The following is a 15,984-nucleotide window of genomic DNA, read 5'->3' on the forward strand; positions in this document are numbered from 1 at the left end:
CGCGGGCGGCGGGCGGCACTCCCCCCCGCCGGCTGCGCGCCGCCCCCGGGGGGCGGCGGTGAGGGACCTGCCCGGCGCCCCGCTATTTATCTTTCCCCTTCGCCGCCGCGCCGCTCTTCCCCGCGCCGCAGAGACCCCGTGCCCCGGGCGGGCCATGGCTGGCGGCGGCGCGGCCGGCGCGGCGGGCGCGCACTGAGGGCGCCCGGAGCCCCCCGTCGTCGGGGCGCGGCCGCACCATGTCGGCCGTCGCCTACGTGGACTTCGTGGCGGCGCAGTGCCTGGTCTCCATCTCCAATCGCTCCGCCGTGCCCGAGGCGGCGCGGCTGAAGGTGCCGGGCGAGGGGGAGGCGGCCCGGGAGCTGCGCGACCCCCGCGACGCCTGGAAGGACTACTGCGCCCTGCTGGCCATCGCCAAGAGCCTGCTGGAGCTCAACAAGTACCGGCCGCTGCCCGCCCCCTCCGTCTGCAGCGACAGCGTGGAGAGCCCCGACGAGGACGCGGGCTCCGACAGCGACGCGGCCACCGAGCCGGGCTCCAGCCCGCCCCGCAGCCCGCCGCCGGGGCCGCCCCCCCGCCTGCGCGCCGCCGGGGCCGCCCCCAAGGGGAAGCTGGCGGCCGAGAAGCGGCACAAGTGCCCCTACAGCGGCTGCGGCAAGGTCTACGGCAAGTCCTCCCACCTCAAGGCGCACTACCGGGTGCACACAGGTCAGCGGCGGCGGCGGGCGGAGGGAGGAGGGCGGGCGGGAGGGAGGGAGGGAGCGAGCGAGCGCCTGTCCTCGGATGAACCCGGCCGGCGGCGCGCCCGGCATCCCCGCGCGCCCCCGCCGCCCTGCCTTTCCGCTTTGGGACGGGCTTTTTCCTCTTCCCCCCGTCCCCCCCCCGCCTTTTTTCCCCTCTCCTCTCCTCCCCTCCCTTCGCTCCCGGCCCCCCCCCAGCGCTGCCGGACCCGCGCCCCCGGTCCGGCGGCAGCGGGCGGCCGCCCCGGGCGGGGCTGCGGCAGCGCCTCCCGCCGCGCCCTGCCTGCCGCCTGCCTGCCCCGGCCGGGAGCCCGCCCGTCCCCCGCGGGCAGCGCGGGGCTGGGCGGCAGCTGCCGCCCGCCGGGGAGCGGGACGAACTCGGCGTGGCCGGGGCGGCTGGGAGGGCGGCGGCCGGGGCCGCCGGGCCGGGCTTGCCGAGCGGGCGCCGCAGCAGCCGGCCCCGCTCTCGCTGGCGGCCGCGGCGCTGGCTGCGCCGGGGGACGCCGAGCCCGCTGGGCGCGTCGGTGAGGAGGCCGCCGGGGCGGCGGGAACCGGGTTTTCTGCCGCTGTATGCGGGCGAGCGCTCGCAGCGGGCCCCGACTCGGCACGTATTCCCGGAACAAGCCGGGGGCGGGACAGACCCCGCCGCGCTGCGGAGGGGCGCGCGCTGCCCGCGCCCCCCCCCCGGCTGCTCCTGCCGTCGGAAGCCGCGTTTCGCGGCCCGCCTTCGCCGAGCCGCCGCCGAGCTTCGCCCCGCGGCCGTGGCGCCGGAGCGGGGGGGCGGCGGGGCTGCCGCCGCGCCGCGGGAAGGGGCGGCGGCGTCTCCCTTGCAGCGCGGGGAGCTGCGGCTCGGGGTCTGGCTGGCACGCCCCCCTCCTGCAGGCGAGGGACCCAGCGGGCCGGAGGGGAGGACTTGAGAAAGCGCGTCGCCTGAAGACCGGTGTCGGAGCCAGACCGCCGCCGGGGAGGCGGGCTGCTCTCCAGACCACGCCGGCGCTGCCCCGGGGCGGCTCCCCCGGCGCCGTCCGAAGGGACCGGCCTCCGCTCCGCCCGGCTGCCCCTGCCGGTATCGGCTGTGGCGTGTTCCACCGGGGCTTCGTTCCTCGGGCTGGGTGCGCCGCCGGCCTCGCCCGGGCGCTCGGGAGGGTGTGGCAGCACGGAAACCGGGAGGTGATAAAATGTCTGCTGCGTCAACTCGTGCCTCCTCCGGCTCTGCCTGTGCGCTAAGGGGACAGCAGTTGTAGGCTTCCCTGCAGGTCTGGGGTTTTCCTCAGCCCTCTAGTGCAAGCGGCTGATCAAAAACCTTTACGTGTCTGAACTGCAGTTGGGGTCGCGGTGCAGTATGCAAGGCTGCTTAAAAACTGCTCCAAATTAAAGGGTTGTGTGTGAGTATGGAAAGGAGCGGATCAAAGGGGACAAACGCTGCCAACACTTCTTCCGCGTGCTCCACGTCCCTTCTGTAGGTGGTGGTTCTTTTGTCTGTTGGCAGTGATGGTAAGTGGTGAAGTGCAAAACGAGTTTATCGACCAAGGAAGGTACTGCGAGGCGTTGCTGTAGCATTGAACGCAGCCTGGGTAGGGCACGGCCACGTCTGAGCTCCAGCTGAACTTCCGTTGCTTGCCCACTTGCCTGTGCGCCGAGGTGTACGTGCGCTGCGGAGGAGGAGACCCGCTGCTGGTTGCCGGCCTGTGCCCCGCTGGCAGATGTGCTGGGTGCTTAGCTCGAGAGATCGGGGGAGGAGGAGGAGGAGGATTGCTGGATGTGGCTCTGCGGTTAGACAGCTAAGACTGTCTCCGTCAGCCGGGAAAGAGGGTGGTCAGCGGTGACTCTGTACTGACCTCAGGACTGGTGCCAAGGATTGTTGTGTTACGGCTCAGAGACTGCGGCTCTGATGCTCTTTAGGAGGCTGAATGTAACTGATGCCTTGCAAAATGTTGGCTCACAAGCGACAAAGAAAATGCGTTAGCATCATTTCCACTTACTACCCCGTGCTCAGTTATCCACCTCGATATGGGGACCAAAATAGACATCGACTGGGATAGCATTCTGGGTGATGACATGTAAATTAATGTACTGTACAACCCACACGGCTTGCTGTAAGCAGTAGTGTTATAATAAGTATCTCTTGAAGTGGCATGAGGTTTAGCGTGTGCTGCTCACAAGTGGGTGGCCTTAGCTCCAAGTATGAGATGTTTGACTCGGACGTGCTGATACACCATCACGGTAGTTCTGTATGATTAAAACCACTACAGACATCCAGCAGTAATGAACTTTCAGAGCTTCCTAATGTGAACAGTTAATTGTAGCTAACTGAAATGCTAAACGATACTGCTAATGTTAATTATTTTTATAGATGGCAGAACAATTCCTTAGCAACAGTGGGATTCAATGGGACCTCTGGAGTTATTCATAACTGCGTATTGCAGAGTATTAATGTTTGCTCCTTAGTACCATTTTCTTTCCTTTTTTTTTTTTTCCAAATAATTTCTCCCTCATATGTCTGAGCCTCTTCAATCGCTTTCATCTACCTGCCATTTTTCATCAGGCCACGAGCTGCGTTTCTTGCTGCTGTGTAGCCTTTAGTGGAAGTAGGTATGAAGCCACCAGTAGAAGCTTCCTGGTCTTAAATTTTTAGCACTTCATCCGAGTCTCTCTCTCTTGGAAAATGGCTTTAGGATTTCTGTTCACGCCTGTAAGCTTGCTTGTAGCCACAGCTGTCTTTACTCACAGATACTAACCAAGCAAGTTGGAAAGCTCTGTGTCCTGCTCTGTGCTGTGTAATGGGGGGAATCTAAAAACTCGCCAGACCATCATTGGTCAGCTAATGCAAAGCAAGAAATGAAATACCAAATGAAGGTAGAAGAGTAGAAGACCAAAGACTTGATGCTCAGAGGTTAGAGGTCTGTATCTTATTAATGATTCTTTAAACTTGTTGGTTCAAAGGCATTCCATATTTCGGAGACTAAAAATACCCGTGTAACTGTTTGCTGGAAGTTTGGGCCTTTGATGACTCTGGTTCAATTTCCAGAAGACCCAAATTAGCCATCCGTCAGAAATTGTGTCCTGCGTTGATCTTAACAGAAAAAGCTCAGCGGATGGCACCGCGCATCCTATTTGTGCAACCAGCCCCCCTGCTTGTGCCGCCAATCCCACTGAACTCGGCGTGACTTCGTAGAGCAGGATTAGCAGGAGGAAGCCAAGGAAGCCTGAACTCTGCCCCTGTCCTTTCGTTCCTCGCCAGGCCCCTGATGCTTCTGCAATACGATCAGGCACTTCTTCATTCTGTCATGCACATGTACCTACATTCAAAACTACTAATTTGCAGAGGCCTGGGGATACAAGGACACGCCTGTCACTGAAACTGAGCTATTGCCTCCCCGTCCCTTCATTGCCATCCAAAAGTAGCTTGGAATTTATTATTTAAGTTCTGGTGTCTTGAGCAGGAAGAGCATTACTGGTAAGGTTGTTCTGCGTGAGGTGTTCCCAGTAGCATCTCAGGTGCGTGGCACTTGGTGTAGGAAAGAAAAGACGGCATTATCCCCAGCGGCTCGCAAGCCAAAAACCGTTTGTCAGGAAGGCGGGTGGAGGCATAGCTCTACAACGTGAGCATACCTTAGGCTTCCCCATCCCTTATGGGGTGGTGTTATGGGAGTACAGGACACGCAAACTCTGCTGAAGTTTGGCGGTGGCAGGAGGGATTACAAGTGGTGTGTCTGCTTGGGAGTCTTGAGCATTGCGATGGCATGACCAAGTCTTGCAGACTTCCCTTCAGAGCATAGAAGAAGTCCCAGATGCATCGGCAAGACGTGCACCAGACCTGAGCCCTGGAAGGGGTGCAGAGATCAGGAGAAAGCAAGGGACTCAGCCAGCCGAGAAAATGACAAGGCAGAGCAGGTATGCAGAGCATTACCTTGAAAATGCAGAGATTTCTCTAAATAGGTAGTTTTAGTGGTTTGACTACGGCCAGTAACGTGTAGGGTTATTATTAGCCTCAAAGATGGGGGGGGTGGGGCAGCTAAACAGGGAGGGTTATGCAGGCCAGAGGGTTTCCGGGGAAAATAAAGGCATACAAGAGTAAACAAGCATTCTCAGTCGGAAGGTTCTGGGCAGGGAATGTGGAGCAAAGGGCAAGATACCGACAGGGAAAGGGAGAGAAACTGTCAGGAGAAACAAACCTTAAGAAATGTATGTTTACTACGATGGTGTGAATACAGGCTAGTTAAAGGGCACGTGGCTGCCGAGAGCAGATCCTCCTGGTCAGGAAAGAGGGACAGAGAAGGTACCATAAAGCTAGTTTGTGAGATGCCTCCTCATACAGGACCTGTAGGAGTTTACTTGCCTGGGGAGGCGAATCCCAGATGCTTCTCAACACATGGTGCTGCGGATCAATGGTAAGTTCACGTCTGCATCAGGTACCCTTAATTAAGAGGTTAGACACACAAAAACCGAATGTGTGAAAAGTTCTCCCTCTTCAGCTAGGCTTTTCAGCCAACTGCATCATCGTGTAGACTGGGTCTGAACAATATCAGGAGTTTTGTAACATCGGGCAGCTGATGCACCCTTGAGCTCTCCAGGCATTTGGCCCTCACTGATGGTTGGTAGCAGGGCTGTAGGCAGAGGCATGGACCCGTAGGTCAGCCGTCTGCACAGTGAAGCTGAGGTAGAAAGGAAAGGAAAGTGCTGCAGCTGCCTAGTGCTACAATCTAGATATCACGGCATGGAGCCAGCCCCTGTATCAGTTTGGTTTTGACTGTGCTGCTTAGTTGGTTGCGTTCTAGATTATCACTAGCTCAACAGACTGTGCAGATGCTGATATGTTGACAATCCTCTGCTCACTGGGAGCTTTTCTGGGTATTTCGTGGGAGCATAATCTAAAATTTAGCATTTTAAGACCCTCTTATCCAGCTCATGCGATGTCACTTTGCCAGATCCTTTAGAATAAGACTGAAGAGCAGGAAGTGGAGCCAGCAGGACATTTTTTGCTAAATTTAGAGCTCCCATCTGAAATGCCCATTCTCAAGGGTTAATGCAAATGTGCAAACTGCTGGAGTTCTAATGGGCTTGTTTCCAGGTCTCAGAGAAATACAGCCATACTGACTGGAAGCCTTGCCAGCTGAGTAAGGGAGGTAAACATCCTCAAGATTAAGGTTGGTGTTGCCTGACTCCCAGTTGTTTTGGGTTTTTTTTTTCTGTTAAAAAACAAAAACATAAAGCAGGTGTACCTGTTACAGTGGGAAAGCACTCCGAATGGTTTGTATATTAATTGAGTCAACATAAAGAAGTACACATGTAGGACAGAAGCAGTGGGCAGGCATCACCCGTAAGAGTGCGACTCCTGTTTCCAGATGGATGTATTGAAAATGCAGCTTTACTGAGTTCCTGCACACTGTTGTGCTGTGGCATTGAAGACTGTGTGGTGGGTGTCACCTGCTCGTCTTAGCTTGTGTGTCTTGCAGCCCTGGCTGTTAGGATCCCTGCGGGAATGAGCGTTCCCCTTCACTGTGCTGTTGTGCACCAAGGCTGCCGCTGGTGGCCTTGCACAGCTGCCAAACCTGCAGCTGGAAGAGCGGGGAAGGGACAAGTTAAGATTAAACAGCCAGAGTCTGGGGAGTGATGGCAAAGCACACTTCAGATAGTGTTTACTTGTAGTAGCGTAGCTCACCGTCTGTGTTCGAGTAACGATGACTGTGAATAGCCCGAGAGCACTCTATAAATACCTTAAACTTGAGGGAAGAGTCTGTTGAAACACTGGCTAATAAATTCTCAGTGAAATAACAAAAAACATATTATCTTTCTGAATGCATGTAAAATTGCATTCCTCCGTCCCCTGTCAAAGCTGTTTCCACTTAGTGAGCATTTAATCATTCAGACAGAACAGGAGCCTAAACCCAGTGCTCTTCAATCCCAGGTAAGTGCACTAAGCACCAGGCTGGGAGTTGGTTTCTCTCCATTGCTTGGTTAATATTTAAGTATTACTGCAAAACAGAGCACACTCCTCTTGGCTATGAAAGTGTAGATTTAACTCCTTTGTGAGCTTTGGGGAGGGCTCGCCTCTCCCAGGTAGCTTCCCCGACTGATACATATATATATATATATATGATACATATATATATATATATATATACGATACATATATATATATATATATATATATATATATATATATATATATATATATATATATATATATATATATATATATAAGGAGTCCCCCAAAGCAAGGCCCAAAGGCAGGCAGGGAGGGTTGTGATCTGGCAGAGATGTAAGGGTGTCCCTTGCATCTGATGCTGTGTCAGATGGGGGTAACAGCAAGACTGAGTCTCGCTGGGATTTAGGCTCTCAGCAGTGGTGGGTTTTAGCAGGTGGGTTTGCATCTGGTCTTTTGAAAGTGACTTAAACACCTGCATGTGCAAGCAGCTGTTGAGTGGTGGTTTTGAGGATGTCAGAGCAGTCTAAATATTTGCTGAAAGCGGCATTTTAACACCTGAATCATCCTGTGATGTTTAGTTGTGACTGCTGGCGGAATAAACCCCTTGCTGCAACCCACCCATCCACTGTCTATCCCTTAGGCACTGTCTGTCTGATCTGTTGCCAGACCGGATGGCCACAGTTTAGGTGTTGCAGAAACCCTGGTTTTAGCCACATGGTACCTAACGTCCTCACCGCTGATCTTCCGCTGTGCTGTTTTGCATCAGCATCTGTACCTTGTGGCTGCCGTGTGATTTAATGATCTTATTTTGGAATATCTCAGAAGGGGAAGAAGGCTGTTTGAAAGGCCTCCATTCCCTCTGCCGAGAAGTGGATGCACAGATGTCTGTAATACCCATCTTCACCAGAATACCTTGCGTGTGGATGCTCAGTCAAAATCCAGTGTCCCACAGGAAATTGTTCATTCAGGGTGTGTGGGGCAAGCAACGCACTGGGGGGGAAAAAGTGAGAGAGACCTGAGATAGCAGCTATTCTGTGGCAAGGAAGATAGCCTGCCTTCTTTTTCCCTCTTGCAGTAAGTTGGACCATGTTCTTGACATCCACCTACAGAACCTTTCATACTTTAGGAGGCACTTAGACACTCAGGGGTGGTGGCTGAGTGGGATCGGGGCGGGGGGAGAAATGCTTGTCCTCTCGAAGTCAAGGATTGTGGTTCAGGACCAGTTATTCCAAGGGTACCAAGACTTCTTTGGAAATTTCAAGCTCCAGCAGCCACGGAGGTACGGGAGTATCTTGGAAGGTGAAGGTGGGGATTATGTTATCTCGTTCAAACCATGCAGAGCTGATTATGCCAGTCCTATTTTGCTAAGTAGTTTTGCTCTTGCCTGGTGGCAAGAGATTTCGGTATTTGGGCTTTCCGTATTTGTGTGCTTTCCCTTCTCCCTCTTTCCCATCAGCCGCTTCAGGTTTCTGGCAGGAGGGGTCAGCCTTGCTGCGGTTGGGTCGGGCTGGGCTCCAGGGCAGGTGCCGCAGGCTGGGTGGGCATCCCTGCAGCAGGAGGTACTGGCTGCTGTGTCAGTGGCTGGGCAGAGGGTGGGAGACATGCACAGATACCACATCCCAGAAGTCAAACTCTGAACCATTCTTCAGTAAATTCAGTAATTCTTCTTAAAATAGTTGCTATGAATACCATGTGCTAGGTGGTTTCATCTTTAATAACATAGGTCAGTCAAGGGTGTCTAATTAGGTGTCCATTCATGCAGCTGTAGCTACAGTCCATTTGGCTTTCTAGATAATGTGCGAAACAAACTGCCATTAGCATTATTTGACAGCAAACTGTTCTGCATTAGCTAGTACCGATGCCAGGCTCTGGACTCGTGGCTGTGTCCAACCTGACTTCTGTCAGCAAGGAAGGCAGTGTGAGCCTAGCAAACCCTTCACCTTGGCCAGACTTCTGTCCACACCACCAGCAATCTCTGAATGTCTTCCGTAAAGCCAGTGCTCAAAGAATTTTAGTAATTCGTGTAAAATTAGTACTTTGTTCCACCACAGAAGCTCAGTGTGCTCCAGCCCTAGTGCATGTCCTGTTTGATGCCAAGAGAATTACCCAGGTGTGTGGTCATCAACTTTGTCTTCAGCTTTTTCAAATGCAGCCTCCCCCCCTCCCAGAAAAAAAAGTCACTCAGAACTTCTCTATCCCTTGTTTGTCCAAACAAATTCATCTTTGTTAAAGCCACCATGAAATGCGGCTCCTAACCTTAGTCATCCACATCTATATCAGCATTTTGTAGTAAGAAGGCAGGTGATGGATCAGGGTACCAGTACAACCTGTACTATTAGCAAGTCTGCTAATGCCCACTCTTATTCTTTTTCAGAAACACTTCCTGCACAAGGGTACATTGTGGGAAAATCTGGAATGTCCCAGGGTAGGGCAAAAAAGCTAAATAATTTACCGCCTATTCAGAGTAAAATGGAAATGGAATAAAACAAAGTGGACCTGCCTCAGGTCATACAAAGCAGCTTGGATACGGAGTTTAAACTCGCGCAGAAAGAAGAAACTAACCATTTTCTATAGAGGGTGGGGAGAAGGAACAGGGAGAAAAGGTCAGGTGAAGCAAGAGAGCAAAGATCGAAAGGATCTGCAATGGCCTTTATATCCATATGGGATTTAAAGCAAGTCAGAGCTGCAGGAGCACGAGTTCTTTAGACTCCAGAGAAGACCTGTGAAGAGCCACCATTAGCTTGTGCTCTGCATAAAGTACGTCTCCCACCACATTCCTGGTGGCACACAGGGCAAGGAATGGGAGTTCTGTAGACGTACCTGTTGCTATAACCTGTAAATCAATTCGTTTCACTTGTTACTTCTGTAAGCCACCCTGGAAATAGATATATATTTTTTTTTTAAGAAAATTATTTAAATCTTGTACCTCTTGTGTTCAGATCATATCACATATAGTTTTAAGGAATTGTGATACACCATTGGCCATTCCTTCATCTCTTGATGGAAATCCCATCTAAGGCATATCTTAAAATGTAAGTAGCATACTGCCACCAAACAAAATAGCATATAATAGCATGCTGTTTTGATGGTTCATTCTGCTTGTTTCAAGCTTTAGCATTACTACTCCCAAAAAACTAAAGGGGAAAAATCGTATGGAAAAGATATTTCTTGACTGAGACATGACACAGGAATCCGTATCTCCAGATGGAGGCAGCACTAGCTTGCATTGCAGCTCTGCGTGCCATTGCCTGTCCAGCTGCGTATGAGTTACAAGACCTGTTTGCTCTGTGGACTCTTCCACAAACATCTCTGCTGCTTTAAAAAATAGTGTGTCAAATGCAACCAGCAAACACAGCAACCAGCTTTGCTGAGTGGACAATCATCATGTCATCAGGCACCTCTACCTTGCCTTAAAAGCCTCCTGGATGCACACTCCACCCCTGCTCTGCACCTATTTAGTCCGTCACTGAAGCATCATCCCTCTGGGCTGGTGTCACACATTACGGCTTTGTGACAGAGGGGAGCAGCAGATCTTCAGGCTTCAAGACAACCCCTGAGGTCCTGGAAAAGCCTCCCTCCTCCTTGTCTCTCTGCTCTGAGAAGTCTGGAGTTTAATGCATCCTGGTGCCGGGGATTATGCCTGGCTTGCTTTCATACACACGCTTCCGAAGTGGCTGTGACAGCCTCCGTGGGTTTGTATTGCCGAGGTGGTGAAGCCGTCCTGTACCTGGGGGTGCGGCGGTGGGCGGCACGTGCTGGCGGTAGCTCTCGTGCATCTGAGGGAGCGTGGCCGCTCGTCTCCGCAGCGATCTCTGCTGCGTTCGCCATCCTGGTGCACAGTGGCTCTCCCGTCAGGAGTGGGGCATGCCTCTGCCACGCCGGGCTCCCCATGGCCTCTGGCACTCCCCCCGCCGAGTGCCGGGCTGGTTCCCCAGGGAGCGTGGTGCCAAATGTACGCAAGGGATCCTGAGCAAGCCCTGCTTTTCCCCAAAGCTTTGTGGTTACTCTGCATAACCTACAAGTGCTTTCCCCTGGCAGGTGAAATGGGTGTGTGGGGTAGTGATGGTGGAGGTCACACTGCTCCCATCACGTTTCCGAGGGAATTCCAGTAACCAGGCTCCATTTTGTCTTCCCATCTGCAGTTCTGGGAAGGCAGGGAGGGGAAAGCCCAGTTTCTCGAGGGCTACATGGGGCCTGATTCACAACGCTGCTTTCAGGCATCCGGTTTGGATGCTACCGTGCCTAAAATGTAGACGCTGCAGCCCGAAGACTGCGATCCTTGCTACCCAGCCTAGGCGCCTGGTCTCCCTGTCGTACAGTTAGGCACTTCTGCGGGCTGAAGAGCTATGCTGAGGTAGGTGGTTGGAAGTGTGGCTTCTGGGGATGGGGATGCCTGAGCTGCTCCCGCTGCTGTGGGTTGGAAGTGCCTGACCTAGAGCCATATACTAGATGCCTTCACGCACGCAAGATGTATAGCACTTCTCCCACGTTCCCAGGGGGAGCTAGAAAGCTGTTCTGCACTCCCACTGCTGCCTGCTTCCAGGAGCTGTGACAGAAACCATAAGATAGGGAGCAAAAGAGCAGCGCAAGTGAAACGCTTGCCTTGGATGCCAAGGGCGGCGCTGGGCAAAGCCAGGGCAGGATGGTGGACGCTGATACGAGTGCTCTGTGCGGCTGCCGGTGCTGCTCGGCCATGCAGCTGCGGTCGTGGCCTTCACGCATATGTAAGCCTACGTACCGTTTTAATTTATTTCTTTTATACAGGCGGTGGCTGTTGGGAAAGGCTTCCAACCACATCTAAAAGCGTACAGCAGGGAGCCAAGAACGCTGCTTATAAAGAAAAATAGGCCCTGGTCAGGATGGCTGGCAGCTGTGCCTCCACCAGGCTCCGTCGCCAGGCCGGCTTGGCTCCCTCTGCATCCTTCTCCCCTGACCGAGGACCAGCGTCGCAGCGAGGCGAGGGAAGAAAGCACGGGGCAAGCAGCCGTGCTGCGGCTGCCCGAGGGGCTGCTGCAACCTCTGCAGTCCTGCTCGTCCGGCTGAGCTCTGCTGCGTGCTGGTCGGCCTGGGATGGAGCAGCCGCCTCTCAGGGATCACTGTAACATTAGGAGCCTTGACGGTGAAAACGGCGGTGTCATTTAAGAGAGACTCCCTAGGGCTTTCAGGGCCTGTGGTGTAGCTACATCCCGGCTTACCTGGTCCGTCCTCATCCTCCTTGGCCTTTTGGATGCCATCAGTCACTCCCTCCAGCCCCCTTTCTCCTCCCTACAGCTCTGCAGTACTTTCCACCGCTGGTTGTCCTGGCGTCTGGGCTGTTCGTTTGAGCCCTTAGCCTTCTGTCACTGCTGTTGTGCCTGGGGAGGACTCCCAGGCACACTTCCTTGTAAGTGACTCCTTTTTTTGTGGTCTGTAAATGTAAAGCGAGCTCGCCTGTTGTGCCAGACTTCACAGTACCAAGAAATAGCGGAGTTCTTGAGTTTCTTTCCATCGCCTCCAAGTTGGAAAACTCCTGGGATAGTTTTTCTGTTTCATGGTTGACTATAAATAGCTGTCACATAGCTGTCATTTATATTCCCTTCAGGAGACTCTTAAGAAAGGGAATTAAGGCATTAAACTGCAGCAGTGCATGATGTCTGTGACTGAAAGCTTTCGTGTGAACTTAAATGCCTTTGATTTCCGTCTGTGCCATGGAGTAGCGTCAGCCTTGCTGGTCAGGAGGCATCGGGTCTGAGCCTCTAGGCAAAGCCTGTAGGCAGCCTACAGAGGTGAACTGTGGGGATGTGGGGTGCCAGGAGCGGCGAGTGCTGTTCAGTCCTTACACCCTTGTTTTTAAAAGCATCGGTGCGGTGTGGTTTAGGTTAAGGTGTTTGGGTTGGTTCTTCACCATTGTAGCAAACGTGTATACCGATAGAGCTGTGAATAATGAAGTAGTTTTCCTGTCCTCAGATCAGCCATCAGAGGGGAAACCTTTACTCTCTGGAGCGGCTTGGATTTCTGGGGGGAGGTGGGAGCGGGGGAGCACGGGACTTCTGTCTGCAGCCGCAGTGGTTTTGCTGTATGTGTTTGCAGCCTGCACGGCTCTCCCTGATCCCTCCCCGCTCAATTCTTCCCAGGCTGGAATGACTTGTCCTAGGTGAAGGATTTGTTTTAGCTTCTTTTCTAACGGTTACAAATGATTTTATTCAGCAGAATGGAAGTGTCAGAGGAATAATACTGGCGCTCGTTTCCCAAACTGCTGTAGTGAGCCCGACATGAAAAATGTACAGGCATAGGCAGAGCTCATCTGTTGTTTTGACAGTCTTCGGGGTCATGTAAGGTTCTGCACTGGAGTGCGAGTTTCGTGCGGTTGGAGGGGTTTTTGGCTTGTGCTGGAGGTGAGACTGAAACCCGATGAAGCAAGCCATCAACAACTCCGCAGACGCTGGCACCACGGCAGAAAACAAAAGCAGCTTTTCCCCCTCAGCAGCGTGTTCCCTGGCTCCTCAGCGAAGCTGGTACGTGCTGGCCTGCATTACTCCCGCCCCCCTAAATCTCTTGTCATCCTTTCCTCCCTGCAGGTGAGCGACCGTTCCCCTGCACATGGCCCGACTGCCTTAAAAAGTTCTCCCGCTCCGACGAGCTCACCCGGCACTACCGAACCCACACCGGTGAGAAACAGTTTCGGTGCCCCCTCTGCGAGAAGCGGTTCATGCGGAGCGACCACCTGACAAAGCACGCCCGCCGCCACACTGAGTTTCACCCCAGCATGATCAAGCGATCCAAAAAGTCCAGCTCCAGCAGCTCCTTGTGAAGGCAGGGCTGGCCCGGGGAGGAGAGCGGTGGGGAGGCAAGCCGTGGCAAGGATGCAGGCAGCGGCAGCGGAGCACGAGCATCTGCTGTGGCACCGGTTGCCCTCGCTGTCCGAAAGCACATGTAGCCAATGTTGGAAAAAAAAAAAGTACTCCGTGCCCCGTTCCCCGTCCTCCACCTCCCCACCCTGCGCTGGGAACAGCCGTCTGGAGCAAGTGGACTGCAGGGGTGAGAGGAGGGAAGGGATGGCCAGCAGAGGAGGCAACCACCTCCTCTAATGTAAAGCATTGATGCTGGTGTACATACGTCTGACTGGATGGTCTGGCCTGTACCACCACAGTAGCGTGACCCCGAGGTCTTTGTGATTGCTGTGTCATGAACATGTTTTGTTGAACAGTGTAATGCTGCTTGTATTTAGACTTTGTTGAGTAAAACCACTTTCCGAGTCACATAAATAACTCTCAGATAAAAACTCCATAGCACATTGTAGAAGTGGGTTTACTTCTGTCTCAGAATGATCCTGCATTTAAAGACGACTGTTAAGAGAAACATTACCTATGTTACTAATAACGTTTGATTGATATACTGAGATAAGGTGAATTTATACTCAAGAAGGCCCATTAAAGTAAATGGGTCTTTTTAATTTTTCTTTGTATTAACTATACTTTTGAATATAAGCTGCACTTTTCCAGTAAAAACCTGTATAATTCAAGGAGATACTTAGAGCAAAAAAAAAAACCCACAACAAACAGCTCAGTTGTTTTCTGGCCATATGTGTATTCAGCTCTGTTATTCACGTACCTGGAAAAATACAAGTCAGCCTAGATAATGTGGCAGGGGTGTGGGAGCAGAAGCATACGTCTCTCAATTGATCCTATACTTCTAATTTGTCAATAAATACAGTACTGTACTATAGAAATGCCACTAACAGTGCTTTATTCTGCTGTGTTTTGTTTGAATGGATGCATAACAGCAGCTACCATCTTTATAAACTGCTGCTTTTTTTAAAGGCTTTTTTTCTTTTCCTACACTTGCCTTAAAGATTTATTCTCTTCATACCTTTGCCTAACTCCCACAGAGTCCTATGGGAGTTGTGTGTGCTTATGGAGAGAGTAGAGCTTTCCTTAAGAGCACTCTGCTAATGGGAACAGCTGAAATTATTGTAAGGTGCGCTTCAGAAGGGCTCCTGTATCTCTTGATATCGCTGTTTCTGTAGAGAATGGGGGAAAACCACAAGCTAGTCGGAAGTACACCATGGAAGGTGTGTTGTAATACTCCTTACGACATAAGCTTCGCTTGGTACTTCGTGTTGTACCTGTGTCATGCACGGCACATCAAACACTGATGAAGGCAATATTACTTTTATTTTAAAGCGGTTTTCTGCTCTTTAAGTGGAGCAAAGAGGTAACTGAAGAAAAAATTTAAGTTGTGGTCATTAGCTGAGTATTTTGGTTTTTTTCTTTTTCTGTTAAAAGCATGAACTGTAAGAGGTTATCAGTGATGGTTTTTTTCCCCTCCCCAGCTGCATAAAGGGGGGAGAATTCTGTTTACACATTATTTTTTGCAGAAACATTCTTCTCCGGTTTGGTTTTTACCCCTTCCTCCAGAAGAGGAAGGGGAGGTGCAGCCCTACTATAGAGACAGGGCCAAATTCATCGCGTGAGTAATCACACTGAAACCCAAAGTGTTTCCACTGCAGATGAATTTAGGTCATCTTGTAAAATTCTGTACATAAAAAAAATCTCGTTAGTACACCTGCAATTACAGTATCTTATTGTTTTACCTGATAAAAAGCTTGCTTCCTAGAAACAAACATAAAAAAATGAACTCAGAGAGTAGAGTGTTTTCTTCTACAGTTGTATAAGGCTTTCGGCATTAGAAATCAGTTTGCATATAGTGTTTTTGCCTGTGTAGTTCATGATAAATTCTGTCTGTGTGAAGAGAACTGCTTTTAAGGCATTAGGGATATTGAGCAATCTGTGGAATAAAAAGGGATGTGTTTTCTTCAGTGAAGACATCAGGAAACCAAGCACACTTTCTACCTCCGTTTCAGCCTTTTGAAACATTTATTTTAGAAACCAAACTTTAATTTCTGGTGTCCAAATTGAGTTGTAGGGACATACATTCTTCCTAATAAAAATAGGTAGCCTCAGTATGTCTATTGATGTAGAAATACAGAAAGTGTTCTGCTTACCAGTACTGTTAGTGCTGCCTTGTTGAGTGGGGTCAGGGCCATGTGTAGCCCAGTGAGATTCAAAGGTGCATGCACATTCATCTTCGTTCTTCTCTGTCAAGATCACGCAAAATTTTGAGTTTGTCCTGCAGTCCGGATTGTTGCCATTTTGTAGGACAAATGCAGCACTTGGAAAATTAAGGCCTGATCCTGTGATACAAGACACCCTCACATCCTGTCAACCACAATGGGAAGCCACAGCTGAAAAGCAGATCCTAAATCAGTATGTAGATATTTTGGTTACTTAGCTATCAGGATTAACTGATACACGGAAGTGAATGGCCAGATTTATGGTT

The 15,984-nt window shown here is 51.6% G+C and overlaps 1 protein-coding gene across 1 annotated transcript; it reads left to right on the top strand.

The window, feature by feature from the left end:
• The first annotated feature begins 236 nt into the window (after positions 1-236).
• Positions 237-14,588, top strand: KLF9 (KLF transcription factor 9). The gene is made up of 2 exons (XM_059834098.1): positions 237-705; positions 13,224-14,588. Exons 1-2 carry the CDS (start codon positions 237-239, stop codon positions 13,454-13,456), a joined length of 702 nt encoding a protein of 233 aa, XP_059690081.1. The 3' UTR covers positions 13,457-14,588.
• Positions 14,589-15,984: the final 1,396 nt, after the last annotated feature.

Source organism: Gavia stellata, chromosome Z (assembly GCF_030936135.1).
Source record: "Gavia stellata isolate bGavSte3 chromosome Z, bGavSte3.hap2, whole genome shotgun sequence".
Classification (NCBI taxonomy): domain Eukaryota; kingdom Metazoa; phylum Chordata; class Aves; order Gaviiformes; family Gaviidae; genus Gavia; species Gavia stellata.

Coding starts and splice junctions, on each gene's coding strand:
- KLF9 (XM_059834098.1), top strand. CDS start 237: ATGTCGGCCGTCGCCTACGTGGACTTCGTGGCGGCGCAGTGCCTGGTC. Junction 706..13,223: donor GCACTACCGGGTGCACACAG/GTCAGCGGCGGC, acceptor TCCTCCCTGCAG/GTGAGCGACCGTTCCCCTGC.